The sequence below is a fragment of the Barbatula barbatula genome, assembly GCF_947034865.1.
Source record: "Barbatula barbatula genome assembly, chromosome: 6".
NCBI classification, from domain to species: Eukaryota; Metazoa; Chordata; class Actinopteri; order Cypriniformes; family Nemacheilidae; genus Barbatula; species Barbatula barbatula.
The window spans coordinates 4,848,321-4,865,064 of NC_136765.1; the positions used below are offsets into that span (position 1 = coordinate 4,848,321).

Consider the following 16,744-nt stretch of genomic DNA (forward strand, 5'->3'; position numbering starts at 1 on the left):
GACTAGAGCAACAGTTACTTATGTTAGCTTACCGGCATGTTAGCCCTTAGCTGATAACTCGCTCACGTTAGCTACTATGACAACAATAACACCAAATATAATACGTTTGATAATTGTTGTTTATTCATTTACCTGTCCTGTTTTCACAAATAGTTTATGTACTGGTACCACATATTGGTATCGTTCTCTAATCCTGCAACGAGGTATTGATATGCATGCTTTCTCTCTCTGCTGTATGCGGATAGCGATAGATTATGTGCAAGATATTAATGTCCGGGAAAGTTTAGCCAGACTTGTCGCAGATTGTAAGGGACAAAACACAATGGTAGCTTTAGTCCTCCCTAGTTTAGTCAGTCCGTGTTCCTCTTTATCTGTCATGTTTAACCCTCTGTTATTTTACCCCCTCGTGGGTTTTTCTTTTGTCTTTTTATTTTTAAATGTCTTGTTGACCGTATGAATAAATACTAGTACCTAAAAAGTAGGTATTAGTGACTATCGGAAGACACACTAGTCAGAACTGAATAGTTGATATTTAAATTACAGATCTCCATAGAAGTCAATGGCAAAAATCTAAAAAATAGCAATGGAATACTAGTGTTACTAGTAGCAATGGAATAATTAATAGTCACTGATGTAATAAGTACTAGTATCAAATAAATTAGGACTAGTATCTAATGAATTAGTACTAGAATTTAATGATTTTGTACTAGTATTTATTGAATAAGCACTAGTATCTAATTTTAAGGTACAAGTATCTCATGAAAAAGTACTAGTTTCTAATGATTGAGTAGTATCTAATGAATAAGCAACAGTATCTAATAAATAAGCACTAGCATCTACTTTTTAGGTATTAGTATCTAATGAATAGCCTAAAAATAGATACTAGTAAACGTCAAGGGTAAAATGTCAATATGGCTTGCCATACACTAGCTGCATTACATTATCCCTTCCTCATAGACTAAAACCTGCTGCTGTTTGTCGTCAAAGTTAATGAAACAAAAAATATATACATTCACGAACTGCTCTTGAATAAAGAAGTTTTGAATCTTTATTTTAAATCAATGTGTTTATTCAATTCATACGGTGTTTCATTTCTACATTATTCATTGTACCTTTTTAAAATGCTACTGGACTGTTAAATAGACCTACTGTACCTGATAGTTAAATCAGATGGTGAAATGAGTTTTAGTTAACCCCAACTTTTCGTTCTTTCTTTCTTTTCAAGTGGAAGTGGAACAAACCTGCAGTATCCACTTGTCCACCAGCCAAAACAGGCAGCAAAAAAACCTTAATTTATAGTCCATTCGTCTAGTCTCTGAATGTATAAGGATAATGAACTTTTCTGCAGCCGACTGATTTTAAGTCATTGAAACCCCATGTTAAATGTATACAGTAGGCTAAACTCGTCCAAAAGAGTGGAAAATGGATGGCTACGTTACTGTGAAATTATTGCAAAAAAAACTGGCCTTAAATTGAATTTTGGCTTGTTAAAATGTCAATTTTTATGGTGTAATACATGTATTTATTTATTCTAAAAGGTGGAGGAAGTGGTGCCATGAGGGGCCTCCAAAATATTTTTCTTTCCAGTGACTCCACATGTTTATAACCGGCCGTGCACACTGCCAACTGATAAAGAAGTGGGTATACGCCGAATACCTGTGTATACCCTCGACAACACCACTGGTTGTAGTATGGACTTATACACGTACGAACAAAAAAGTGTCCTTGTAGGTGACGCGACTTCGTTTAAGAACGCAAGCTCCGCCCCTCAGCTCTGTGGCTGCGGTTAAGAAACTGCTGTTCAGAAACTGTTGGAGAAGCTGCGGTTCTGTAGGTGGAGTAGGTCGAGCCCCGCCCACTATGGGTCTAGCTCAACCCAATTCGCTCTACAGCGAGCACACTCTCGCGGAAGAGACGCACGTGGACGGCACGGCAAACATTCCTAGTGTTTACTGCAAAAGGGCGCGCGTGTTTTACTAGGACAGGTGTTTTCGAAACAGATACTTTGTTTAAGGTCCAGTTCAGTTGTCGGCGATGTCTTTGATTGCGCATGCTAGTTAGGAAGTTCTACAACATCTTCATTAAAAACAGACGAGGAGTTTGTGCTCGCGCTCACTTAATTGACAGGGTGAGCATGAGCGAGCGGTTTCGGTAGCAAAGAGTCTCTACACGTCATTGCATTATGGTGGACAAGGGTCCAGTTCTGACTTCTGCTATTATTTTCTACCTGTCCATTGGGGCAGCAATATTCCAAGTTCTAGAGGAACCGAACTGGGAAATCGCAGTGACGCATTATTCATCGGAGAAGGAGAAAATATTGAAACAATACCCATGTCTTACGAAGGCTGGCTTGGACCACATCTTAGAGGTAGGATTACCAATGTTATTGCCATTTGTACAATGAAAGTTGTTTAATGTTATGTTTTTGTGAGATTATAACCTAATTCTTATCATGTAAATATTGCACAGGCTTGTTTAAACCAGTTACTCTTGTTTTTGAGATGCGTTCCATCTGTATCCCTTTTTATTCTTTATTCTTTGGTGTTAGCCGTGTATATTTAAATTAACTTTTTTGGTTGGCTTACAGTCATTTGAATTGTTTAAGGTTGAATATTTCAAGAAATATTCATGACTGTTGTTGTTGTTGCTTTCCTTTATGTGGATAAAGCCTAGTATGAAATGAGCCAACATTCACAGTTCTATTGGAAAATGCCCAAAAAGATTGGCCACATAATCTTTTATTAGTCTTAATTTAGAAAAAAAGACATGCACAAACAAGTCTTTTATATTTCCTGTTTCCCTACCCCCGAGTAACTGAGGTGGCTTTAACACTTGGAAGTTTAGTTCGGAACAGTGGCACAGCTCAAATGAAAAATCGCTAATGTGAAAGCTGTCAAACGAAAACGGGTGCGCACCTGGCCACCGAACCCGAGACTACCTGAAGGTGGTGGTCTGAATTCGGTTGCTCTTGAACTCTAGAGCGACTTGGATGGATATGAAAGCAACACAGACCCGGGTGCGCACTTGAAGAGGAAGTAAAGTGATCTGGGCATGCGTTTAAGCCGATTACGATGTATTCCTTCAATAAAACACATGTAAGAGGTGATAATGTTAATGATTTACCTTGACTTCGAGCAAGAGTGAGCCTGTGTTGTATTTCTGTGTTGCGAGTGGAATCTGAGCGGCAGGTCAATGGTAATCCACTGGTTCCTCAAAATAGTCTGTTGCAAGCAGCAGAAAGCCGTCTGAACGCAATGCGTATACAGTAAACCCAAATGTCATTTACTCTGCTGTGCATAATAGCACCACATTAATAAAAACACAATATATTGATCCGTGTTCTGTTTTCTGTCATGCGTCGTGCACATTTTGATGACGTAATACGAACGCAAACACACCAGGGTTCCACAGAATCAAGTTGAGTGGGAAACCAGACAAACGCTGCAGGGGCTCCGGGAACAATCACACTCAAGTTTGGACCGCAGCAAACAAGCCCAATCCGAAAACGGACTGGCCTGTTGGCCTAAGTCTTTCCAACCCCATTGAGAAAGATTGAGAAACTGTGGTCCCATTCCCTTCTTTCACATCTCTTTTGTTACAGTGCTTGAGGGATAGATTGAGTGAGGTGGAAGTATGAAGATAAACCAGTATCAAAACTTGAGAACATGTAGAGTTTAATTTGGGACTTGTAAACTATGTATTTGTACCCGGTCACTTAAATGTAAACACACAGCCCCAATGTTAAAACTTATTTTTATATTAAACAATAAAAGATGAATGTTTAGATTTGCACTCGTGGTCAAAACTCACAAATCTGTGTTCTTAGTTTGAGGTGGCAGGAAATTATCACCAATGTGTCAACTGGCATTCACAAAATGTATTGGCAGATACAAATCTATTGCGCATATTTACACTTTTTCCTAGATTCTGATTTGAATCAACCACAATAGGCATCTACCACTTATCAAACTGTCACTGCAGTTTCAAATCTTCCCGTCTTGACTTCTGCTACTATTTTTGCGATAAACCTGTTGCAAAACTAACGTGTGCACTTAAAAGCTAAAAACAAAAAAGCTGTATGTTTATAAAATACAGACCACCTCTTCAAATTTTCACTTGAAATTTGAAGCCATTTAGAGGGGGTAAAAAATGAGATGAGAAATATGCGAGCATCATAATTTAACTTTTACACAGAGATCAGTATATATTTGTGTAAATCTGTTAATTCTAGCAATCCTTGATGCATTTTATGACAATGGTGAAAGCTCAAAAATGACACATTTTATGTTCTTTTTACAAAATGCGCATGCCTGTATCTCCAGAACTGTTAGAGATACCTGAATGTCCTTTTAAGTTCTAGTAACTGACCCAACTTGTCTTTTGCCCTATAAGCTTCAGTCCTAGAGAAACGAGGATCTAAATGTGACTTCATGAGAAAACTGTCAAAACGGACACATTTTCAGTCATCGAAAGCTAAATTTTGGTCAGACTCGTTAAAAAAATACTTGAAAGAGGAATGTCTGAAGAACAAATAATGTTGAAACTAGAAATTTAACTTCTTTCTTTCTAAGGACATTAACTAACTATGAATAGATTATGTATTCGATTATATATTTCTTTGAGTAATAGGACATTTTAGGGATGTTGTTAATTATGGCCCAAGCACAGATCAATTACATTTCAGCGCTTCGCACTCGAACCCCTACTGAAAATAACAACAATGGGATAGCATTCCCAACGCGCATAGGGCAACAGTGCAACAATACAAATTTGCAATACATTATTTTGACCTTAAATACATTGAGCAAAGCCTCTTCAAGAACCTCATACTGATTTTTCTGATGATGTAGATTATAAAACTTGTATTTGTAACACGCACAACTTTGCACTCCTTCTGGTCCATGTAGTGGAAGTCATAGATAAAAAGTAGGGGTGAAATGGTACACGGAAGTCACGGTGCGGTATGTACCTCGTACTTCGGTACAACAGGAATAAGCAACAAATCCCCAGTGCTTGCTTTTTTCTGTTTATTTTGAACAGACAGTAGTGTTTGGTCTCAATCAGCTACACAACTGCAAAGCTTCTTGTGATATGAAAGTACAAAATAAATAGAAAGATGAAAGTAAAACTTTTTAATTAGGAGACTATATATTAAACTTTTATAAAGCCCAACCCTATCCTTAAAAAGCAGAAAACCATTTAATGAATTTTTTTTTAAGTTTAACATCCAATAATCTGTGCTTCAAAAAAATGCTTCAAAGTAAATAAGGCATAAAAATGAAAGGCTTCAGATTTTTTCTATTTTCAAGTTTTTCTTTAAAAATATAATTTTGTCCACATTTTCAGAGTGAGTGAAGATCGTGTGGTGGTAACACTGTCACCTGCCATTGAGAAAACCCTCTCGCTGGGACAGAGGTTGCAGGTATTGCCAGGTAACACTTTGCCGGTTTGGCTAGATTTGGATACACAGACTCTATAGCCTTACATCAGGCAAGTGAGTTGGAATCACTTCAATCGTAATGGTAGAAAGGGTTATACAAGTAAAACCAAAAAAGGTGAAAACACAGAAGACAGAAATATGCACTGATTCAAACACACCCACACACAAAACACTCCACACAACACACACAGACTGATGCGCAGACGCTCGCACACACACAGAAACACAAACATACACAGACATGCACACACGCATAGGGGCCATCACCGAGAACCACACGCCCAAGATAAGGAGAAAGAAACATGGGTCAAATATTAAACAGACTATAAATTCCTATATGCAGTGTTAAATAAATTAAAACTCCAAAAGAAAACTGGGGATTCCAGTTCCCCTCTGCACAAGCTTGACAGTGCTTGCACAACAAGGCAAAATAAAAATAAAGGTAAATTATAGATATTAGATTATCATTTAAAATCTAATAGCAGTTTAAATTTTGTAGTGAAGACGTCTCAAGTTGCCACATCCTTTATCCAGCTTTGTCATCTCCGCTCATGTCAGGTTACCGCTTCCCTTTATCTGCTGTACCATCAGATCTGGGCATGAACTGCATCCTGCCCTCTGTGGTAACCTTTGAACAATGAGAAAGACTGGCTGAGAGTAGAGTACTGTTCTGCTCTCTTTGATGCAATAAGTACATCAGTTGTTATTGGAAGTGTTCCTGGTTCCGGTTGATCTAACTAGTGCAGCCTTAACCCTCAGAGGATTTATATTATGGTAGTTTAGTGTATGCAAGATGAAAAAGGTCCGTCTTTAGTCTAGATTTAAACTGACAGTGTGTCTGCCTCCTGGACAGTGCAGGGACTGTTCCAAAATGTAGGCACTAGATAGGAAAAGGATCTGCCACCTGCATTTGATTTTGAAATTCTAGGTATTACCAACTGACCGGACGACTGAGAGCGTAGTACACATGAAGGACTGTAAAGCTCTGTTTAGTTTGCCCGCGAATATTCGGTGTGACTGTTCATTGCGATTACGTTCCAGAACAAAATCAATAGATTCTTATGAAGCCTTTCATATAGACAGCAAATATCAGTGCGACGAAAATGCGAAGGTTTTTTTCCAGCTAGTGCGAAGAACTTTTCCCCATTCACAAAGCATAGAAACGGACCGTCCAAGAAGTCGAGTCTATGTAGGAGTGTGCTGTGGTCAATGGTGTTGAATGCAGCACAAAGTTTTAGCAGCACCAATAAGGAGGTGCAAACCTCGGTCAGACGCTGGCATAGACGATAATTTGTAACTTTGATCAAAGCAGTCTCTGTGCTGTGCTCTAGATCCAGACTGGAAATCTGTATAGGTAACTAGTTCACTAGGGTCGAGTTTTTTTATCAGCCGCTTTATAAAAGCCACATTATATGCATTAGGCACATGTCCTAGTGTCAGTGTTGAGTTAATGATGCTAAGAAGAGGATCTATAATTTATGGGAGCATTTCTTTCAGTAGATTTGGAGGTATAGGGTCTAGCAGGCATGTTGTTGATTTAGTTGATCTAATGATTTTAGATAGTTCATCATGATCTACGGTAGAAAATAATAGCAATTTCTCCTTTGGGACTCTGTAGTTAGTTGTTTGTTCAGCGGGTTTCACTTCTGGTGATTTTTTTTTTGTTTTGTTTTTGTGAAGTAGTTCATAAATTCATCACTGCTATGTTGATATACAGAATCAGAAATCGATGACGATTGATTTTTTTAATTTAGCCACTTTGTGAAATAAAAACCTAGGGTTGTGCTGGTTTTCTCCTTGTAGTGATGAAAGGTAGGCGGATCTGGACGTTTTTAGGGCTTTCATGTATCCTTCTATCCTTCCATGCTGTACGAAATGCCTCTAATTTAGTTTTCTTAAAGTTGCATTTTTCGGGCCGCTTTCTTTAGAGCCTGAGTGTTATCAGTATACCACGGTGTCGGGCTGCCATTTTTAATCTTCTTTAAGCACAGAGAACTGTGTCTAGCATTTCCGAGAAGGTGCAGTTAAATCTTTTTGGTAATGTCAAGATCTTCAACGTTATTACTCATGCTATAGATTTGAGACAATTCAGGCAGATTATCAAGAAACGCACCAGTGGTAGTTGGAAGTTATTGTTCTACCATATTTGTTACAAGGAATTTGATTTGCAGCCATAGGCCAGTGAAGCAAACGTAATACCAGATAATGATCTGAAATGTCTGCGACATGAGACCGCAAACCGACCTTTGATTATGCCATTCTGTCTGCTCCCTGACCTGGGCCCCAGTGAGTCATGTTTTAGCATTAAGACTATGTGCCATATTTCTAGACCGGAGGAAAGCACCAGCCCAGGAGGGATTTTTCAACTGGTCAGGTCTTCAGTCAAAACTCTTCCAGTTATTTATAAAAACAATATCATTCTGCAGGCACCACTTAGACAACGAGTTATTTAGTGATGATAATCTGCTATATATCTCATCACCACAATAAGATGGGAGGGGGCCAGAGAATATTACAGTGTCTGACATCGTGCTTGCGAGCTCACACACCTCTTTAATATTATCTTTTGTGATCTCCGATTGACGGGAGTCTAACATAATTTCTGCAAAGGTGAATAACAATCTTACTTACTGAATTTACGATAAGCCTTAGCCACTACATTTAAATTTGACTTAATGTCAGGTGCTCTGGCACCCGGTAAACATTTGACTATGGTGGCACGTCGTCAGAGTACATGAACCAGACCATGGCGCCTGTACCTTTTATTAGGGGTGATATGGTACATTACATTTTATCTCATGCTTTGAAGGAGACAATATAAATGGTTGCGGGGTTCACTAGGTGTAGGAAAGAAGGATTGACATTGTGATGGTATCGTTTTATCCTCACACATATGCAATTTTAGAATATAACAATGTTTAAATGTTGTTTAATTAGCTTACCTTCAGTTTATGATGAGAAATGGGGGGCTGACAGTGCACTGAAAAAAAATACTTTTTAAATAAAAATAATTTACTTAAAAGGGTAGTGCAACGGCGTGACATTCTGACTTCTTTACAATGTCAAACTTGCTGTCTTCTCATGCTTAACATGGTCAACTTAGCAAAAAAACGAGTTGGACGTATCATGTAGGATTTCTGTGCTCGATATACTCCTCCAGGGTTTTGGAAAGATTTTTTCGCACATTACAAATGTAGCACGCCCACGCATCAACCATGGAGAGCGGGAGAAGGAGCATGCGCACAAGTCACTTTCACTTGTGTGTAGGAGAGAGAGAGCACTATGTTCGCGAAGTTAAGCTGTTGTTTGTTAAGGATAATTTAATTTCCACCACAGCACAAATGCAATGAAGTTTAACATTAAACAGTCTTCATTTAATATATCACCAAGTAAAACAAAACAGTAAACATTTTGAATGCACAATGCCTTTAATGTAATATTAATTTTCAACGTGTACAAATGTATTTTATGTTAAGCTCATTTACAAAGATTACCATGAGCGATAATTTTTCACTAAAATATGCTACTTGTTCGTCAGTGAAAACCATATGCAAATGAAGACTATAGCGGAGGGTATACTCCTTGTTAGCGTTTCCGTCTTCTAACCCTGTGTTCACCGATTGACGGTTCGAGGCTTGCTCGGAGCGGGTTTAAATCTTGTGACTGACAGCTAATCCAGCATTGAATGATACAAAGCGACTGTAGGCTAGGGGTGGGCGATATGGACAAAAAATGATATCTAGATATTTTTGACGATAACGATAATTAGACGATATCCATTAAAAATGTGTTTTAAAAAGTCTGAGTTATTTAATCACTGATGGTAATAATGGGCACCATGTTGAATGAAAACAGTGCTTTCTCTATTTTCTTTAACATGTAAGTATTCAAGTAAAAACAATTCAAAGACATACAAAATACTAATTGAATTAGTGTACGAACATCGAACTCTGAGTAAACATTCAGTTGTACACCTCTGCTGTAATTTAAATTGTACAGCATACAAGCAAGATGAAATTCTAATATATGATAGAAGTTGGGGAGGGCAGTTGAGCTGAAATAATTTCGACTTGGCACTTTCCCTACCTACTGAATCGGCAGCATTTATTTTGCTTGGTGATTGTTTTAGCATTTGTTTAAACTTGGTGATAGCATTTGTAATGTCTTGGCACTGTTGCTTTTCTTATTTATCGTAAGGCACATTTCCGCTAAACGACTCCGCTAAAGTTTGCTGCGTATGTTGTGCAGCAGGTACTTTAGCCGATGTCGGCTTTTCTCGGGCAGCGGAGTCTCTGAACTTATCATACTCTTGGTATTCCTTACTATGGTTGGTCGTCGAGCTGCTTTTAACAGCAACATGTTTCCTACACACTTTGCAGAGTGCCGTCTTTTGCGCAACATTAGTTTTCTCAAAACCGAACCACTTCGATGCAAGTGAGGTTGAGCCACGTTTAGCAACTAAGTAATCTGAAGTAGATTGCGAGGCTCTGGGTGTCTGCATGTTGTCTCTTTCTGTCAAACGTTTAGCATAACCACATTCGTTAACCGGTGTTGAACATGCGTGCGGCCACGCGCTAACCTGTGAGAGAGATGACGACGTGTATTCATACAACAGCGATCACGTGACGCCCTGCTGCAGCCTCTGAATGTGTGGAGTTTTAATGCGTGTTTTGGAGTGTTTTTTCGGAGTAATTAAAATACTCGATAATGAGAATTATCGTTAACACAGCAATCCCGATATTATCGCAGACGATATATATCGCCCACCCCTACTGTAGGCCTACACCCTGTCAGGAAGAAGACAGAATGGCATAGCCAACGGTCTGCTTGCCGTCTCACATTGCAGAACAAACTAAATACTTGGGATGTTCATTTCGGATAATTTTCTTAACCGACAACCGACGATCGTTAACCGAACATTAACCCTTAACTGAGATTTTTATATGAATCGGCGTTGAATAAAAAACAGTTGCCGATTGTCTGTGACCCAGTAAAAACTAATTTTTTTGGGTTTATTATGAAAGTGCAAACAGTAGCTTACAAAATAGATCATCAACGATCACAAGAAAACCTTGATAACAATGAACAAATATAATATTATTCACAATATAAATGAATAATATAATTTCGAAAATAAATAAACTCTAAATAAACCTAAACTAAAAAAAAATCACATAAATTAAATAGTTAACAAATTAAGATTTTAAAATATTTATAAAAAAGGAGCATATCCACATGCTGCGGGGATAATCTGGACCTCAGCCTGTTAACTGTTAGCTTGCGCAGCGGAGCCGCATCATCCGACACCGCTTGTTCATCTTCTTTAGTGGCCATTGCCAAAGATGAAAGAAAGGCCATTCTGTCGAAATGCTCTCAAACATTACCTTTTTTTCGCTCGCTTCATTTTGCATTCTCAGCGACATGTCTGTTGGCACGTGTGGCTTCACGCGCCGACGTCTTTCACGTGTTGACGTAAATTAACAAGTATTGGCACATCTTTCGTTGTCATGCAAAAAACATGAAAATCTATTATTTATTATCTGCATTGTCATACCAAAAATATATATTTTTCTTTATTAAAAGAAATTAAACCGTTTTAACTGCTAGTAGAAGTGGGCCGAATGGTCAAAAATCTATTTCACGGAATGAGTAAATTTATTTTAAGGTAACGACATATTCATGAAATCTCGCATTATAATTTTTTTTTATTTAAATGCTCACCATAGTTAAAATGTAGGCAAGTTATGAAAATGTACTGAAGATATCAAATTAAGTTCTGACAATCAGATGTATTATTTATTCATATTTATATCATATCTATATCATATGTATACAATAGGAAGATAGACAGCATGTATAATAATGAAGTTTTACTATGAACAAACAGTGAGAGTACAGTATTTGACTCGTGTTATAAACTGGTGTTCATGGGGTCTGTACTGTTGGTGTTTATCGTTTTCACTCTCTATTAGATGAGCAATATTCGTGTGTTGCTCTCTGTCTTTAGGTTTGTTTATTCTCTATGTTTACTCCTCACGCGTCTCCCAAAACTGGATGTAAGCGGGTCACATCAAAGCGCTCACGTGGCGAGCATCATTGTGCATTTCAATGCAAGTTTCACCTTAACTTGCCTGAAGTTAAATTATATTAATGCTATTAACAGCTTTACAAAACAACCTGACTTCTGCAATACGTGTTGAGAATGAGCTTTTTTCTATGCTGGAGCAGATCCCTGCACGAGCACTGCGGGTGAGAGAAGAATCGCCGGACTGGAACGGATCACTAAACTACAGACTGAAAGAATGTCAAAAGAATGTTTGATAGGTTCATTTGTTACGGGTGGATTAATTAATTAGTTTTTTTTCAGAATAGAGCCCAATTTGCAGAGCGCCGAGTTAAACACACCCATTTATTTACATTCCGCGGAATACACGGAATAGAAAGATGTCGTAACGGAATATTCTGCCCAGCCCTAATTGATAATATTAATTGGTCATAGGGTTTTACTATCGGTTAACGGTTAAACGATTAATATGAACATCCCTACTAAATACACAACATGCGATAATTCTTTTAGATTAGATTAAACTTTTTTGTCATTACACATATACAAGTACAGTGTAACGAAATGTAGTAGACACGGTCTCCGTATTATTAAGTATTATTAAATATAATACTTTCTCCCAAACATCATAAAATAAAGACCGTGTCTGTCCCCCGGATTAGCAAACATAAAATTATGCGTAAACCTCTCAAAGGTAATTTAATTAAGGTTAAACTATCTAAATATGAACAAATTACAGATAATCAACTGTTACGACTCGGATTGCTAAATATTAGATCTCTCTCTAATAAAGCACTTTTTGTTAACGATATGATAACAGATCATAAAACAGACATGCTCTGTCTGACAGAAACATGGCTAAAGCCAGATGGTTATATTACTTTAAATGAGTCTGTCCCTCAAGATTATTATTATAAACACGAGCCTCACCTAAAAGGCAGAGGGGGAGGTGTTGCTGCACTTTACCGTAACTCTTTTAGCATTTCCCAGAAGTCTAATCCTAAATACAATTCTTTTTAAGTCATGGTACTTCATGCATCAACACCTAATACTAAGGATAAAACATCTTTAAAATTTATTCTGGCTATTGTATATAGGCCTCCAGGGCACCACACAGATTTTATTAAAGAATTTGGTTCTTATCAGAACTAGTACTGGCTGCAGACAGAGTTCTTGTCATTGATGACTTTAACATCCATGTAGATAATAATATACATGCTTTAGGAATGGCTTTTAAAGACACTGTTAACTCCATGGGCGTTAGACAACATGTGTCAGGACCCACTCACCTTCGTAATCATACTTTAGGTTTAATACTGTCTTACGGTATAAATGTGGTCGATGTAAAAATCCTTCAGCAGAGCGAAGACATTTCGGATCATTATCTGGTATCATGCTTGCTTCACTACCCTATGGTGGCAAAGCAAACTCCAAGTTACAAATATTGTAGAACAATAACTTGGACTACAAAAGGTGTGTTTCTTGATAATTTGCCAGAATTGTCCCAAATCTCTAGCATGTGTAATGACGTGAAGATCTTGACTTTACCATTGAAAATTTTAATGCCACCTTCTCCGAAACGCTAGACATAGTTGACTCTCTGCGCTTAAAGAAGATTAAAAATGACAGCCTGACACCGTGAAATAATGTACACACTCAGGCTCTAAAGAAAGCGGCACGAAAAATGGAGCGCAACTTTAAGAAAACTAAATTAGAGGTATTTCGTACTGCATGGAAGGATAGTATTAGAAAATACAGCATAGCCCTAAAAACGTCTAGATCCGCCTAACTTTCATCACTAATAGAAGAAAACCAGAATTACACTAGGTTTTTATTTGATACAGTGGCTAAATTAACCAAAAATAAATCGTCAGCGACTTCTGATTCTGTATACCAGCATAGCAGTGATGAATTTATGAACTATTCCACAAATAAAATCCAAGATATCAGAGAAAAAATTATAACTATGCAATCAGAAGTGAAACCCGCTGAACAAACGACTAACTACAGCGCCCCAAGGAGAAATTGCGATTATTTTCTACTATAGATCACGATGAACTCTCTAAAATCATTAGATCATCTAAATCAACTGCATGCCTGCTAGACCCTATACCTTCAAATAGGGGTGGGCGATATGGACAAAAAAATATATCTAGATATTTTGGGCGATTTTAACGATAACGATAATTAGACGATATCCATTAAAAATGTGTTTTTAAAAGTCTGAGTTACTTAATCACTGATGATAAAAATGGGCACCATGTTGAATGAAAACAGTGCTTATTTATTTTCTTTAACATGTAAGTATTCAAGTAAAAACAATTCAAAGTCATACAAAATACTAATTGAATTAGTGTAAGAACATCGAACTCTGAGTAAACATTCAGTTGTACACCTCTGCTGTAATGTAAATTGTACAGCATACAAGCAAGATGAAATTCTAATATATGATAGAAGTTGGGGAGGGCAGTTGAGCTGAAATAATTTCGACTTGGCACTTTCCCTACCTACTGAATCGGCAGCATTTATTTTGCTATAAACTTGGTGATAGCATTTGTAATGTCTTTGCTGCTTTTCTTATCGTAAGGCACATTTCGGCTAAACGACTCCGCTAAAGTTTGCTGCGTATGTTGTGCAGCAGGTACCTTAGCCGATGTCGGCTTTTCTCGGGCAGCGGAGTCTCTGAACTTTTCATACTCTTGGTATTCCTTACTATGGTTGGTCGTCGAGCTGCTTTTAACAGCAACATGTTTCCTACACACTTTGCAGAGTGCCGTCTTTTGCGCAACATTAGTTTTCTCAAAACCGAACCACTTCGATGCAAGTGAGGTTGAGCCACGTTTAGCAACTAAGTCATCTGAAGTAGATTGCGAGGCTCTGGGTGTCTGCATGTTGTCTCTTTCTGTCAAATGTTTAGCATAACCACATTCGTTAACCGGTGTTGAACATGCGTGCGGCCACGCGCTAACCTGTGAGCGAGATGACGACGTGTATGCATACAACAGCAATCACGAGACGCCCTGCTGCAGCCTCTGTGTTTTTTCGGAGTAATTAAAATACTCGATAATGAGAATTTGCACATCGTTAACACAACAATCCCGATATTATCGCAGACGATATATATCGCCCACCCCTACCTTCAAATCTACTGAAAGAGATGCTCCCAGAAATTATAGATCCTCTACTTAGCATTATTAACTCATCTCTGACATTAGGACATGTGCCTAAAGCATATAGAGTGGCTGTTATAAGGCCCCATTGTCAAAAAAACCATCTCGACCCTGGAGAACTAGTTAACTACAGACCTATTTCGAATCTACCTTTCTTATCTAAAGTTCTGGAAAAAGTAGTCTCAACTCAATTATGTTCCTTCCTCCAAAGGAATGAGATTAATGAAGATTTCCAGTCTGGATTTAGAGCACATCACAGTACAGAGACTGCTCTGATTATAGTTACAAATGATCTGCTTATGGCGTCTGAACGAGGTTGTGTCTCCTTATTGGTGCTGCTAGATCTTAGTGCTGCATTCTACCACTGACGTCTATGGCAACCCATAGCCCAACCGTCCATGGGAAAGTTGTGAAAGTTTGGGACAGTCTGAACTGTTACCATGGCAAATATGGGGTCTCTAACCCAAACTTCCACATACTTTTTCCCTTGGGACACGTCGATATATGACATTTTTCTTCATGAAAATGTTCTCGCCATTTTGAATATTAAAAAAAAACTACTTTTTTAAACGGTTTGCCGATTTCAATGTAAATTGGTATGCAGGATCTATAGACAAAAAGTTATTTTAATTTAAGACCTTATTAAGTTAAAATACTGACAAAAAGTTATTAAAGTTTTTGGATTGATCAAATTGTTCTCGTATATAGCGTCAATTAATTTTGGAGGCAAGCGCACTAAAGGGTCATGTGGCTGTATCTTGTGACACTTTTTGTGTATTGACATGAAACTTGCTGTGTATCATCATTTACATTTACATTTAGTCATTTAGCAGACGCTTTTATCCAAAGCGACTTACAGATGAGGAAACATTGGAAGCAATTATAACAACATAGTCAACAAAATACATAAGTGCATCAAACTAGTCCATTAAAGCCTAGCACAGTATAAAAAGCTAAGAATAGTGAGGTTAGTAATTATTTATTTTTTATAAAGAAGGAAAGGGAAGAGAATTAGGAAAAATCAATCAGCGACGTGTTGACGGAAGAGATGCGTTTTTAGGCGTTTTTTAAAGATGGCAACCGAGTCTGCTGATCTTGTAGCAGCTGGTAGATCATTCCACCAATGTGAAACAGATCCAGAGAAGGTACGGGAGAGTGACTTTTTTCCTTTTTGGGATGGTACCACTAGTCGTTGTTCCTTTGCAGACCGCAGTGATCTGGCAGGAACATAGATCTGCATTAGCGAGTGGAGATACGATGGTGCAGATCCGGTGTTGGTCTTGTAGGCCAGGAGCAAAGCTTTGAACTTTATGCGGGCGGCAACAGGGAGCCAGTGTAACCTGATGAAGAGCGGAGTTACATGCGCTCTCTTCGGTTCATTGAAGACCACTCTTGCTGCCGCATTCTGGATCATCTGGAGAGGTTTGATTGTGCAAGCAGGAAGTCCAGCCAGAAGCGCATTGCAATAATCCAGTTTGGACAGGACAAGAGTCTGGACTAGGACTTGCATAGAGTGCTCCGATAGGAAAGGTCTAATTTTCCTAATGTTGTAGAGGATGAATCTACAGGACCGGGTGGTGCTGGCAACATGACTTGTGAGGTAAAGTCGATCATCGATTACCACTCCCAGGTTTCTGGCTGTGCTGGACGATGTAATCGTTGATGAGCCTTGTTGAATGGCAAGGTTGTGGTTAGGGCTGCAACAACGAATCGATAAAATCGATAAAAATCGATTATTAAAAATGTTGGCAACGAATTTCATTATCGATTCGTTGTATCGCGCGACTATAACGCGCGCCACATGTTTGAGTGGCGTGAGCGTGGCGTTTCTGTAGCGTGTCAGCTCTGTGGCGGCTGCGTCGTGTTTTCTGTATCTTTGCACACCAGCACCGTGCCTGACGCGGCGCTGGCGCGCTGCTGCTGCTATAGGTGACATAGAGGGAGGCCGCCGACAGACAAGGGTCTTGTATTCACGACAAGTTTAAACTTTTTTCACATAACCTACACCTTCCAAAATCCGAAAAATGAGTAAGTAGTCTGTCTGTTTATTTAAATAACATTTCCAAATGT

The 16,744-nt window shown here is 38.4% G+C and overlaps 1 protein-coding gene across 1 annotated transcript in view; it reads left to right on the forward strand.

Annotated features, from left to right (window-relative positions):
* The first annotated feature begins 1,776 nt into the window (after positions 1-1,776).
* Positions 1,777-16,744, forward strand: part of LOC306895278 (potassium channel subfamily K member 5-like) — a 48,688-nt gene continuing 33,720 nt past the window's right edge. The window contains exon 1 of the mRNA XM_079458415.1: positions 1,777-2,368. Within this exon, the coding sequence (XP_079314541.1) occupies positions 2,183-2,368 (186 nt within the window). The 5' untranslated portion in view covers positions 1,777-2,182. The remainder of the gene's footprint in view (positions 2,369-16,744) is intronic.